Genomic DNA, 14,735 nt, shown 5'->3' on the forward strand with positions numbered 1-14,735 from the left:
TTGGGGTTGGGAGGTATAAGAAATGGGGGACATTTAGCCTGGGAGGTTTCGCTTTTTTTAGAGGGCCAAAGATCCTTTTGAAGCCAGACTGCATGATAATTATTACTCTATCCTTTTTCTAAATAGAAAAACCTAATAATAATACTAGTTAACATTTATTGAGCACTTACTGTATGCTAAGCCTCCTCCATGAATTCTCTGATTTAATGCTCACAGTGACTCTGTGGGAGAGGTACTGTCACCTCCGTTCACTGAGGAGGAGACTGGAGACTGGATTTGAACACAGGCAGTTTGGACCCAGGGCCAGGGCTCTGAACCACTATTATTTCTGCCTCCTCAGAAGGGGAAAGAAAGGGCACAGAGCTGGAACCATTAGAAAACAATGGACCCAAATTTGAGAATTCCAACTTTATAGACAAGTTGAAGATCTACTTTGGAGAAGTTGTCCTTTTGGCTTAAAAGCTTGATAGGGGTCTGACTGCAACAGACAATACATGCTGATGCGCAGGCAGGAGCTAAGCGCTGCATTTCTGTATCCAGGGTGGTGTTGGCTGACTTTGGGCACAGGGGCTTCACAAGCCGAACAGGTTGAGTTTCCCTTCTTTCATACATGTCAGTGTTATCAAAACAGCTAGGAGAGCAGTAAAAGAGCGAGAGATAAGCTAAATGTCAGGCCTCATATCTCCTTAAATGTCAGGCAGAGAACCCCAAAATGGATATTGTCTCAGGAAGGTCATCTGACACCCAGGCTTAATCTTTTCAGCACCACAAACCAGAGAGTAATCTGACACATACTCTGGATGTGCTTCCCAGAAAAAATACACATACGCAAGGACATACACATGCACATACAATTTTGTTCATCTGACTCAGGTCCAAAATCTCTGAACTAGTCTCCCTCCTTACTTTATAGACAGGGTATTTATAATCCGGAGAAGGGAAGAGTTTTGGCTTGGAGACTGGGAAGTAAAGATGGGAGGAGAACCCAGTTCTCTCGGCTGAACATTCCTGCCACTATTATCTGTCAAAATAGACCCAACGCATATCACACAACCACATGAGAAGCCTCGACTGGACAGAGAAGAAAACCTGTCCTTACATATCAGGGGTAATATGAGATCCAAACCCCCCTTGAGGCAATTTAGATAATTCTAACATCGTCAAAAATGGAAGAGATTTTGCCAGTGGTCACAGGTGATAGAGGCAGCAAGGGGTAGGTGGATGTCTCAGACAGGTAGTGGAGAAGAGAAACGGCATAGGCCCCATCATGGTGAAGGCAGTGTATTCCGGGGTCATGGGGGCAGACATTTAACAAGGCATATGTAAAAGTACTCATTTCAGGTTCACTTGAAAAGATTTTATGTGTATGTTTTACTTTGAGTTAGCTTGGGGTAGGAACAGAATGGAAAGCATAAACTTTGCTTCTTACCTTATACAGTGGTTTATTGTCCAGGGAGGGCTAGCTCAACCTAGTTAGAAAATGTTATGAAATGACAGATCAATGGATTTTACTTCATTCTGTAGCTATAGACTGCATCCTGTCCCTGTTACACAATTTCAGTTATTTGTTGCCATGTAACAAACCACCCCCAAATGTAGTGACTTGAAATATAAACATTTATTTATGCCTGATCCTAAACTTGGGCAGGACTCAGGGGAGGTGGTTCATCTCTGCTTTGTGTGGGTCAGTTGGGGTCACTCATGTGAATGTATTCAGCTGTAAGCTTAGCCTGGGCTGCCATATCAAGGCAGTCTCTCATCATTCTGGGCCTCTGTACATATGGCCTCTACACCAACAGCCAGAAAGAGAGAATTCCAGGAGGATAAGCCCCAGTGTGCAGATGCTTATCATGCTTCTGCTTGCATCACACTTGCTAATGTCATATTGGCCAAAGCTAATCACATGGCTAAGCCTAGAGGGAGGGAGGAAGGGGGCTTTTCAAAGGCCTGGATGCTAGGAGATGAGAGTCCTTGGAGTCATTAATGGATAGTTTACTATCTTGAAATTGCTGGTGTGATGATAGCTGCTACCATTAAGCAGATGCTTACTCTTGCAGGCCCTGTGCTAAGTATGTTACCATGTATCTAATTCAGTACGTACAACAGTGCTGCGAGTTTTTTAGACCAGTAGGGAGGTTAGGCCCTGGGTCATGTAGCAAGTAAGCAGGGGATCTGGGATTCAGATCCAGAGCCTTCTGTGCACTGAACCATGGGAACATACTGCCTTTCAAATAGAAATAGTTCCCAGGGTAAGGAGAGAGAGTGATGGAGGCCCAGCTCTGATCCACCAGTTGCCCCTCAACCCCCAGAGTCAATCCCTAAAAACAGCACTATTTTTTTTATGATGTAGCTGTCATCTTTTGGGAACCACAGAAAAAAAACCCTCCCCATGGTAACCACCAGTCAGTTCTCAGTGTCTGTGAGTCTACTGCTATTTTGTTCATTTTGTTTTGTTTTGTTTTTATGTGCCACAAATAAGTGAAATAATATGGTATTTGTCTTTCTCCACCTGGCTTATTTCACCTAGCATAATATCTTCTAGGTCCATCCATGTTGTTATAGATGGCAGTATTTCTTTTTTTATGGCTTAGTAATACTCCATTGTGTATATGTACCACCCCTTCTTTATCCATTCATCTATTGATGGACACTTTAGTTGCTTTCATTGCTTGGCTATTGTAAATAATGTGGCAAAAAACACAGGGGCGCATATGTCATTTTGAATCAGGGATTTTATTTTCTTCAGGCAAATTCCCAGGAGTGGAATTACTGGGTCATATGGTATTTCTATTTTTAGTGTTTTGAGTAACCTCCACACTGCTTTCCATGGTAGCTGTACCAATTTACATTTGTACCAACAGTATAGGAGTGTTCCCTTTTCTCCACATCCTCACCATCACTTGTTATTTCTTGTATTTTGAACGGTGGCCATTCTTACTGGCGTGAGGTGATAGCTCATTGTGGTTTTGATTTGCATTTCCCTGATGATTAGTGATGTACACCATCTTTTCATGTGCCTGTTGACCATTTGTATCTCTTCTTTGGAGAAATGTCTGTGCAAGTCCTCTGCCCATTTTTTAATCAGTTTATTTGTTTTTCTTGTATTGAGGTTTTTCTTGTCTGAGTTATTTATATATTTTGGATGTTAAACCTTATCAGATGAATCATTTATGAATATATTCTCCCATACTGTAGGGTGCCTTTTTGTTCTACTGATGGTCCTTTGCTGTACAGAAGATTTTTAGTTTGATGTAGTCACACTTAATCATTTTTTATTTTCCCTTGCCCAAGGAGATGCGTTTAGGAAAAAACTGCTCTTGCTTATATTCAAGAGATTTTGCCTATGTTTTCTTTAAGAGTTTTATGGTTTCATGTCTTACATTTAGGTTGTTGATCCATTTTAAGTTTACTTTTGTGTATGGAGTTAGACAGTAATCCAGGTTCATTCTCTTGCATGTATCTGTCCAGTTTTCTTTTCCCCATTGTATGTTCATGTCTCCTTTATCATATATTAATTAACCAAATATTGTGGGTTTATATCTGGATTCACTATTCTCTTCCATTGATCTATGGGTCTCTTCTTGTGCCTATACCATACTGTTTTGATTACTGTAGCTTTGTAGTATAGCTTGAAATCAGGGAGTGCAATACCCCCAGCTTTGTTCTTTCTCAGGATTGCTTTGACTATTTTGGGTCTTTGTGGTTTACATATGAATCTTAGGATTATTTGCTCTAGCTGATTGAAAATGTCATTGGTATTTTGATAGGGATTGCATTGAATCTGTAAATTGCTTTGGGTCATTTTGATAATATTAATTCTTCCTATCCATGAGCATGGGATACATTTCCATTTATTGGTGTCTTTCATGAGTGTCTTACAGTTTTTAGAATACAGGTCTTTCACATACTTGGTTAGGTTTATTCCTAGATATTTTATTCTTTTTGGTACATTTGTAAATGGATTGTTTTCCTGATTTCTCTCTCTGCTAGTTCATTGTTAGTATGTAGGAATGCAACAGATTTCTGTGTTTTAATTTTGTATTCTGCAACTTTGCTGAATCCAGTTCTTAGTTCTAATAGTTTTTTTTGTGAAGTTTTTAGGGTTTTCTCTGTGTAATATCATGTCATCTGCAAACAGTGACAGTTTACTTTTTCCTTACCAACTTGGATGCTTTTTATCTCTATCTTGTCTGATTGCCATGGCTAGGACCTCCAGTACTATGTTGAAAAGAAGTGGTGAGAGGGGACATCCTTGTCTTGTTCTTGGTCTTAGAGGAAAACCTTACAGCTTTTTGCCATTGAGTATGATGTTAGCTATGGGTTTGTCATATATGGCCTTAATTATGTTGAGGTATGTACCCTCTATACCCATTTTATTGAAAGTTTTTATCATGAATGGATGTTGAATTTTGTCAAATGATTTTTCAGCATCTATTGAGATGATCATGAGGTTTTTATCCTCTTTGATAATGTGGTATATTGTTAGTTGATTTATGAATATTGTATAATTCTTGCATCCTATGAATAAATCCCACTAGGTCTTGATGGATGATCTTTTTGATACATTTTTTAATTTGGTTTGTATTTTCTTGAGGATTTTTGCATCTGTGTTAATCAGGGATATTGATCTAAAATTTTCTTTTTTTTGTTCTGTCTGTCTGGTTTTTGGTATTAGAGTGATGCTGGCCTCATAGAATGAGTTTGGAAGTATTCCCTCCTCTTCTACCTTTTCTTTAAATGTTTGGTAGAATTCAGCTGTGAAACCATCTTGTTTTGGACTTTTGTTTGTTGGGAGAGTTTTGATTACCAGCTCAATTTCATTGATGGTAATTGTTCTGTTCAGATTTTGTTTCTTCCTCAGTCAGTTTTGCAAGGTTGTATTTTTCTAGGAATTTTTCCATTTCTTCTATGTTGTCCAATTTATTGGTATATATTTTTTCATAGAATTATTTAATAATTCTTTGGATTTTTGTGGTATCTATTGTGACTATTCCTTTTTTGTTTCTGATTTTGTTTATTTGTGTACTCTCTCTTTTTTTCTTGATGAGTCTAGCTAGGGGTTTGTTTATTTTGTTTAGTTTCTCAAAGAACCAGCTTTTTGTTTCATTGCTTTTTTTCTATTGTTTTATTCTTCTCTCTTTTATTTATTTCTGCTTCAATCTTTAATATGTCTCTTCTTCTACTAACCTCGGGTTTCATTTGTTTTTTCTAGTTTCTTTAGTGGTGAGTTTAGGCTGTTTATTTGGGATTGTTCTTGTTTCTTGACATAGGCCTGTATTGCTATGTACTTCCCTCTTAGAAGCACTTTTGCAGCATCCCACAAATTTTGGACTGTTGTATTTTTGTTTTTATTTGTCTTCATTTATTGCTTGATCTCTGTTTTAATTTGCTCACTGATCCATTGACTATTTAATAGCCTGTTGTTTAGCCACCATGTGTTTCAGCTTTTTTTACTTTCTTTGTGTAATTTATTTCTAGCTTCATACCATTGTGGTCTGAAAAGTTGCTGGATACACATCAATCTTTTTGAATTTATTAAGGCTCTTTCTGTGGCCAAGTATGTGATCTATTCTGGAAAATGTTCCACATACACTTGAGAAAAATGTGTATCCTGATGCTTTTGGATGAAGTGTTCTGCAGATATGTGTTAAGTCCATCTGATCTAATGTGTTGTTCAATGCCTTTGTTTACTTATCTTCTGTCTGGTTGATCTGTCTATTGATGTGAGTGGTATGTTAAAGTCTCTTAAAATGAGTGAACTGCAGTCTATTTCCAATGTAATTCTGTTAGTATTTGTTTTATTTCTTTAGGTGCTCCTCTGGTAGGTGTGTAAATATTTATAATGGTTATATCTTCTTGTTGGACTGATCCCTTTATCATTATGTAATGTCCTTCTTCACCTATACTTTCTTTGTTTTGAAGTCTATTTTGTCTAATACAAGTACTGCTACTCCTGCTTTCCTCTCCCTATTATTTGCATGAAATACCTTTTTCCAAACCTTCAGTTTCAGTCTGTGCATGCCTTTGGATCTGAAATGAGTCTCTGCTAGGCAGCATATAGATGGATCTTGTTTCTTTATCCATCCTGCCACTTTGTGTCTTTGGATTGGTACATTCAGTCCATTTACATTTAAGGTTTATTGATAGGTATGTACTTATTGCCACTGTAGTAATTGTTTTCTGGTTGTTTTTATAGTTCCTCTCTGTTTCTTTCTTCCTCTCTTTTACTCTTCTTTTGTTATTTGATGGTTTTCTTTAGTGTTATGATTGGATTTCTCTTTTTAATTTTTTTTTGCATCTATTGTAGGCTTTAGGTTTGTGGTTACCCTAAGGTTCAAGGATAGCTTCCTAACTATGTAACAGTCTGTATGAAGTTGGTGATTGCTCAGTTTCAAACACAATCTTAAAGTACTTCTTTTTTCTTCTTCTTCCACACTTTTATGTATTAGGTGTCATAATCTGCACTTCTTGTGTATCCTATGACTGATTTTGTGTGTAATTGATTTTACTACTTTTGTTTTAATTAAGTACTTGCTTGGTAAGTAATTGGTTTGATATCTTTTCTGTGGGTTTATTTTCACTGGTGAAAGCCATTAGGCTTAGGAACATTTTCTTCTACAGAGGTCCCTTTAATATGGGGACTAAGTCCTATAATGCTGGTTTTGTGGTTATAAATTCCTTCAAACTTCATTTATCTGGGAAATGATTAATCTTTCCTTCAAATTTTAATGATAATCTTGCTGGGTAGAGGATTCTTAGTTGAGGTCCTTCTGTTTCAAAACATTGGATATTTTATGCCACTCTTTTCTGGCCTGTAAAATTTCTGCCAAGAAGTCTTTTGATAGCCTGATAGAGTTTCCCATATATATAATCTTTTTTTCTCTATCTGGCTGCTTTCAGCATTCTCTCCTTATCCTTAACCTTTGTCATTTTAATTGTTGTATGTATTGGTGTTGTCTTCTTGGGGTTCTTTTGTTAGGGGTTCTCTGTGCTTCCATTGGTCCAAATTTCTTAAGGGTCATATTATGTTTGGTTATTTTTTCTTCCTTGTTCATTCATCCACCAAATACTAAGGACTTCTCTGTGCATTCTGAGCTATACTACAGTCTTGAGACATAAAGATGAAAAAGAAACAGAGCCTGTCTTCAGGGGGCTTGTCACAGGGAAGAGAAAGCACAAAACTAGCAGGAGTTAGATGTTGTCTGATCCTTCTTCCCTGCTGGCAGAAACCTAGCAAGGGGTTGGCACTGTTCTCCTCACCCCTGGCAAGAGTGAAGGTGATAGGAGGGTGGGCCCAGGGCTTCCTACCAAACATACAGTCTAGAGGGGATGTGGGCAAGCAGGTCATCAGCCTGGAGAGGGGAGAGGGCAAGGGTAGATGAAGCAGGGAACCAAAGTTCAAGGCCAAATGCCGGATATAAAATATTTAAGAACACCAAGGGAAAGGACAGTGGGAGCTAATGGGTGTGAATTTCTAGGGTCCGAAGCCAGTGCCTGGACAACTTTTTGCTTCCTCCTGGTGGCTGACCCTCAGTATGAGACTGGGTGGGTCATTGTGAGGAAGTGGGAGGAAGCAGGATGAATGATGTGGGGAGGCTTGGACCCCCAGGCATTGGAGCCCATGGGTGGGAGGGATACTTCTGTTTGGGAGAACCTGGAAAGTTTTCAATAGCCCTTGTCCTGAGCACTGGAGATTGAGGAGGTTTTAGCTTTGTGGTTAGAGATAGACTGTGAGGAGTGTGGAGAAGTACACCAAGTTCATTCTGGTCAAGTGAATAGTGTTATGTGTGGGTGATGGAATAGAAAGGCACAGGGTCACATGCTCCTTAATAAATGAGCTCTGAGTCCCCTGCTCATATAAGTATTTGACATATTATTTAAAATTTTTTAAATCTACTCCCAAGAAATAATCCAAAATTATAATCTTCATCTGCTCTATTTAAGCTAACATCTAAATTAATTAGGCCAAAATTGATACCATAATGAAATCAAAACTAAGGCTATTTACCTATAAACTAATGTGATGAGCTATTTTAAGTAGAAATTCAGCAAACCTTAGATCTGGCAATACTGCTAGCAGCAATATTGGTGAGTTAAAGTCAAAATTTACTTATTTTATAACAAAATGAACAAAATAGCAATAGACTCATAGACACTGAGAAGGGACTGGTGGTTACCATGGGGAAAGGGTTGGAGTGGGTGGGTTAAATAGGTGAAGCAGATAAAAAGGCCCCAAATCTCAATTATAATATAAATTCATCATAGGAATGAAAGTATAGCAGAGTGTGTAGTCAGTAGTTCTGTAATACCTTTCTAGGTTGACAGATAGTAACTATACTAGTTGGGGTGAGGATTTAATAATGTATATAACTGTTGGGCCACTGTGTTGTATACGTAAAACCAATATAATATTGTACCTCAACTATACTTCAATAAAAAAGTATGTCAATAGCAAAAGCAAGATTTCCTTGTTTTAGTTGATTATTATTCTTCCTTCTTCTCTGCTAGATCATCAGGTGTCTGAGCTTGTTCTAATGCTATGCTGTCCAATATGGTGGGCACTAGCCACATGTGGCTATTTAAGGTTAAGTTGATTAAAACCAAATAAAATTTCAAATTCAGTTCTTCAGTTATACTCATCATATTTCAAACTAATTATCACATTGGATGGCAAATAATAGAACATTTCCAGAGTGTTCTATCTGATAGTGTTGGTCTAACAATACAGGTGATAAATTCCCAACTTAAATCCTTGAGCACCTAACCTCATGCAGTCACAGTTCCTACCATGAGCATAAATTATGCTTTGAATTTGTGCTTTGTATTTTGTTTTGTGTCAAACAGTCTGACTCCTTATTAGAAGGTGTATATACTTGCATGATACATACATATATTTGCTATAATTTCCAAATAGGTAAAAAACTTCAGCAACCAAAAGTTTGCAGAAATTTAGAAATACCTCTGAACATGTGAGAAATAGAGCATCGCTGTATCCTTCCTTGTTGTCGAATCAGAGCACAAATATCAAATCAAATTTTCATGGCAATTAAATGCAACCATGTAAAGCACATAACGTGTGGTAAGCCCTCAGTAAATGGTAGCTGTAAAGCAAAAAATGGTAATAAAAAGTGAACCATTTCATTTTATGCTCTAAGAAAAACTAAACACTAATAAAATGGTATAAGATGGTAGTATTTTGAAGAATCCCATATTCACATCTTAAGTGTTGTTTTTATCAGTAAAAATAACTAAGTGCTAGAGTTCTGTATTTTATTTTAGCCTAAGAGAATCCACAGGCCAGCTGATTTTGTTTGTACCCTTTAGGCAGCACAAGCAACCGGTCCAGCACTCGGAGCCTCCTCAGTGTGAGCAGCGGGATGGAGGGGGACAATGAGGTGAGAACCAGGGACCCCACCCCATCTCTTCTCCTAGGGGCCATTTTACTGCAGAAAATAGAAACTCAGGTGAGAGGTGCCAGACACACAAGGTCACGTATTGTAGGATACCTGAGAAGTAGTACAGATAGGAAATGTCCAGAATAGGTAGATCCATATAGACAAATTGGTAGTTACCGGGGGCTGGAGAAAGAGTGGAACGAGGAGAAACTATTTAATAGGTAAATGTTTCTTTTTGGGGTGGTGAAATGTTTTGGGACTAGACAGAGATGGTGGCTGCACAATATTGTGAATGTACTAAATGCCACTGAATTGTTCATTTAAAAATGTTAATTTTATGTTCTGTGAATTTCCCCTCAATAACAAGAGGGAAAGGAAGGGAGGGAGGGAGGTGATGCTGATGGCCCATAGAGCACACTTTGAGTTACAAGGACCATTAATGATAATTTGGGTCCTTCTGTCACCTCAGTAACTCCAGGAGTCAAAGGATAACCTTCAGCCAAAGCCTGAGGAGGGCTGAGAGGCTTTGGGGATAGTGGTGTCCAACTATGTCAGTTGCTTAATGTAATTATCATCTTTCATTCTTATCCTTTACTCTAGGATAATGAAGTCCCTGAGGTCACCAGGAATCGTAGTCCAGTGCCCCCACAAGTGGATGGAGCACCCACCGTGCCCCTTGAGAGGCCCCCCAGGGTGCCCCCTAGAGCTGCCTCACAGAGGTAACTTTGAAGCTGATAGGAAATGTTTTCTTCTCTCTCTGAATTCCAGCAGATGAGTAGGATTTGGAGACATCTAAGATGACCTGAGAAGTAGTACAGATCTAATTGAAATGTCTGCTTTTCACACATTTCAGTGTGGACTCTTCATTAATTTAATTGATGCTTTATTCCATTGAAAATACTGTAAATAACAAATGCAACATTTCATCAATGGACTACATTGGTAAACATTGACTTTTTAAATAATTGTTGTCTGTTTGGTTAGAATTTGGCTCCCTAAAAATTCCCTTGGCAGTATTGTGGGGATAGTGCCTTTTGGGGACCAGGAGATAAAAAGAAATTGGGAATGAAAATAAAGGTGAGAGGCAGCTTGGTGTGTGGTAGGGGGCATGGCTCTAGTGCCACACTACCTGGGGACAAGTCTGGCAGCCGCTTGTAAACTTGGTTGAATTATTTAACTTTGATGAGCCTCAGTTTCCTTGTCTGTAAATGGGGGATAATAATAGAACTTCCTCACAGAGTTGTAAGGATTGAGTTTCTGGCTCATAGTTAGAGCTCAACAGTATGAGTGATTTTTTTTTATTCAGGAGAAGAGTGAGTATATGGAGGCTTGGAGATGGGCTTTAGACAAAGGAGTGTGATAGATTTACTGGGCTGCAATGTATATCTATGTTTATGATACTCAGGCCTCTGGTAGGAATCTTGTTAAGGTGTAACAGAAAAGTGGTCAAAGCTAGCCTGTATGTCTGCTGATACAGAAAGGAGCCCCTCGGAATAAAAGCCTAGGCTTGTCCTAGGACTTTATTTCTTTGATGTCTAAAACATAATGTGGGGAAAAAATGATTACAAGGAGGAAGCTTTTTTTCAACAAGGATTTTTTTTTTTTTTGCATTTGAAACTTAAATGAATCTCATCAGCAGAATTTGTTGAGAAAGTGCAACAAGGAGGCTTTCTCTTGGTTCTCTGAAAAGGGAAGCTGACTCTGCACTAAGGCTATTTCCATCTCTTCCTTTGCTATTTACCAGTATGCTGGGTGCTCCCAGCAGCAGCCATGCTCTGGAACTTGTTACAAAAACCTCCTGTAGTTTCAAGTGGCAACACATTCACCAGGCATGCTTCCCTGTTACAGGTTACATATTAGAATATTAGTCCTCAAGAAACAGTAGTGATAATCTAGTCCAATCCCCTAAATTTGCATATTATTGTTCTTCAAAATTATTACATAGTTGGTAATCACAGAGGGAGAACAATTTCAGTAATAAATGCTAATATTTATTGAGCACTTACTATGTGCTAGGTATTATATTATACACACTGAATGTATTATCTCATTTGGTTACCTCCACAATTCTAAGAGGAGATATTTAGTATCAATCCATTTTACAGATGTAGAAACTCTGGCATGAGAGTTAAGATTTGCTCTGGGTGACAGACCTGGGTATGCTTGATTCCAGGAAATAGTCTCCTAGCTGTTTTTTATACTTGTCCAAGAAAGTCTGGGTGTCAAAGGAGGAGTGCCAAGACCTAAGACATTTTATTTCTGAAGATTGAAGGGTTTGGAGGTAACTATCTAATAGTACCAAAATAAAAAGAGTTGTTAAGCTTGAAACTATAGCTATAAGACCGTGGAATTTTGTTAACAGAAGAGAAAAACAACCAGGAAAATAAGGGCCAGAAATTAAAGGACAGAAACTGGGATGCATTTAAATGTGTAAAGAGAGATGGCAGATGGATTGTTTGGGGGAGTCTGGAAGTATGTTGTGATAAAAATGGGGAGAATAAAGGAGAAAAAAATGTTTTTTACTAAAGAAATGATGTTTTCAAAGAAATCTGTAATTGATAGAATTTAGGATTTGGGTGCATTTGGGGTATGAAGAAAGATTTGCAAACATGCAATTATCTTCTAAGTATGTATGCAGGTTTCATAATAAAATGAGATATTTAAGCAAAGAATAAAATGGGCCTCTCTCCCAAGTGGCTTCAGTGCTTGACCTGTTGATAGACAGGAGAGGAGGCTGACCTTGGTAGTCTCCTCTCCACTTCCAGATCTGGATTGGCAGCTCTTCTCTGCCCACAAGCTCCTGAACCACCATTCCCCCTGGCCTGCAATAGTACTGGCAGGTGGGGTCTCTATCCCACTCATCCCTCTCTCCCAGTCCCGGGCCATTCCTCTGCTCACTAGCCCCAGAATGTGGCCTGCATCCCTCTCTCCCAGTCCTGGGCCATTCCTCTGCTCACTAGCCCCAGAGTGTGACCTGCCAGCCAAGATGCCAAATCTCCATCTCCATTTCCACGTCAGCCTTCTGTTTCCTACTGCCCCATAGGTGTCCCAAACACAGCCTGTGCAAAACTAAGCTTATCCCACCTGCCATTCTCTGCCCCAAACTCCCCAATGTGAGTTACCCAAGCACCAAACCTGGAGTCACCCTCCTTTTCTGCCTCCCTGGCAGCCCTCAGCTCCTGCATGTCTGCAGGCTCTGTCCATTCTGCTGTCTTTTCAGCTGTCAGATCCACGCGTGCCCTGCTCCATGTGCTAGTGCCTAAGTTCATCCTTGGAGCCTCACACTTGCCACCCTCCTCCACACTGTGGCCAGGGTGCACTTGCTAGGACAAAAATAGCTGATGATGTCACTTACTGGCACAAAAGCCTTCAAATTAAATCTGCATTTTGTAGCATGCTCTGGCCTTGTCTAGCCTCAAGTGCCACCCTTTTCTGTATTCACCTCTGCTCTACACCTCTAGAATTCCCAGTGGGCTGTGCCATTTTGAACTGTGTCTTTGCCCAGTCTGTTCATTTTACTTGGAATTCTGCCTTCATATTCCTTTCCAATCTCTGCTTAGAAAAATCCTACACATTCTCCAGGATTCAGTCCAAATACCACCTCCTCTGTGAAGCCTTCCTTGATGTTCCTATGCAGAGTCAATCTTCTGGTTGTTCCACAAATACTTCTATTATAATTCATTCCATGTTGTGGCCCTTGTTTGCATATCTGCCTCCTCAAGTGAATGGTGAACCTCGATAGAATAGAAACTGTTTTCAATTAAAACATTTTTTTCTGCTCTCCCCAGTGCTTAGCCCAGTAACTGGAACATACCAGGAATAATTATGTAGCATGTAAGTGAATTAATGGTTGAATGGATGGATTAGTACTGCATGGGTTGAATTACCTATCTCCTAAACAGTTAGCCATCAAGTCATCTACCACAGTGCAAGGCGGGTTATAGAATGGTAGAAAGAGGCTTCACACTCCTACCTGTTTTAAGTTCTCAATATATTTCAATGTCAGGGGAGACAGATAGTGACAAGAACAGGAGAAAATGCGTTATATCTTTGCATGGCATTCCCCTTGCAGGGCATTAGTCCCTATACAGTGGGCAGCTGACAATGCCAAACACTTCATAGGTAAGGTCCTGCCAGTTGGAAAAAAAAAAAAAAAGCCAAAATCATGCTGAGTCATTCATTGCTTTGTGTTTGAACATATTTTACCATTTACTAATGATTTGCCAATCACTAACAATCTTTGCACTCCCCTAAGGCATAGCCTGGGTACCACCTAATCAGAACACACTTCTGGAGGCCTCCTGTAGTACTAGGAACTCCTAGTACTCCTTTAGATGCTGACTTGTAAAGAGGTTTGTGGAATCCCTAGGAGGGACTGGAGTGGTCAGGAGTGAGGGGACTTGGGACAGAGGTTAATTACTAATAGGGAAGCTTAAAAGTGATTTTAACGGTGTTATAATCATACAAAAGCATACCATCTAAATAACAGTCCTGATTTAAAAAATATTAACCAGCATCAGGATGGCTGGGTTCTTGAACCAAACTCATCACTAGCAAGACCTGACCCTCAACAGGGAGGAGAAAGCAGCCAGTGCCTGGGTATCTCTGGACAATCGAGTCTCCAACTCCAGCTTCCCAGTGTCCTCGAGAAGCTGTTTCTCCATAGACCACCCCTTGATTCTGGTTTAATATTCTTTGTTTCTTTGGTTCTGATATGTCTATACTCACAAATCCATTTCTCTGAGATGGGGCTTCCAATCCTTAGCTGGGACTGTTCATGAAAATGAAATGTGGGCATGCTTTGTGTGCAGACCCACCCCAACTGCAGAGTGAGGCAGCAGAGAGAGGAAGAGGGGTCAGGAAGGAATCCCGACTGTCTTTGTGGTGGAAATCAGAATGTGAGGCTCATAGGACATACAAGGGGAAAAGATCTAAGAACAGATCTTTACTCATCATGATAAAATTATTAGCTTTACTTCTTGAGTGCCTACCCTAAGGCAGAAACTGTGCTATCTACTTTCCAGTTGTCACCTCCAAGACTCAGAATAACACAGGTATCATTACTTCTGTTTGGCAGATGAGAAGCAGGTTCAGAGAAGTTTAACTTGTCCTTCAGATGTGTGCATAAATGCCTCTGCTATGTGTTCCCTTAGGTTCTGAACTTCTCCCATCAAAACACTCAGTTCAGTGTACTGATTTTCCCTATTGTCTGTCTCATCCATTACATTCTCAGGACCTTGAGGACAGGATCCATGCCCATTTTACTTGCTGTTATATCCCACATCCAGGAGTAGATGCACAGCAGATAAATGTCTGTTGAGAGAAAGGAAGGCAGGAAGA

At 39.5% G+C, this 14,735-nt stretch overlaps 1 protein-coding gene across 1 annotated transcript in view; it reads left to right on the plus strand.

The window, feature by feature from the left end:
- The window catches only part of PIK3AP1 (phosphoinositide-3-kinase adaptor protein 1), a 110,064-nt gene that overhangs the window by 89,279 nt on the left and 6,050 nt on the right, over nucleotides 1-14,735 (plus strand). Inside the window, exons 15-16 of the mRNA XM_037015772.2 lie at nucleotides 9,325-9,395; nucleotides 9,996-10,114. Of these exons, the coding sequence (XP_036871667.2) occupies nucleotides 9,325-9,395; nucleotides 9,996-10,114 (190 nt within the window). The remainder of the gene's footprint in view (nucleotides 1-9,324; nucleotides 9,396-9,995; nucleotides 10,115-14,735) is intronic.

This window comes from Manis javanica, chromosome 7 (genome assembly GCF_040802235.1).
Source record: "Manis javanica isolate MJ-LG chromosome 7, MJ_LKY, whole genome shotgun sequence".
Taxonomy (NCBI): domain Eukaryota; kingdom Metazoa; phylum Chordata; class Mammalia; order Pholidota; family Manidae; genus Manis; species Manis javanica.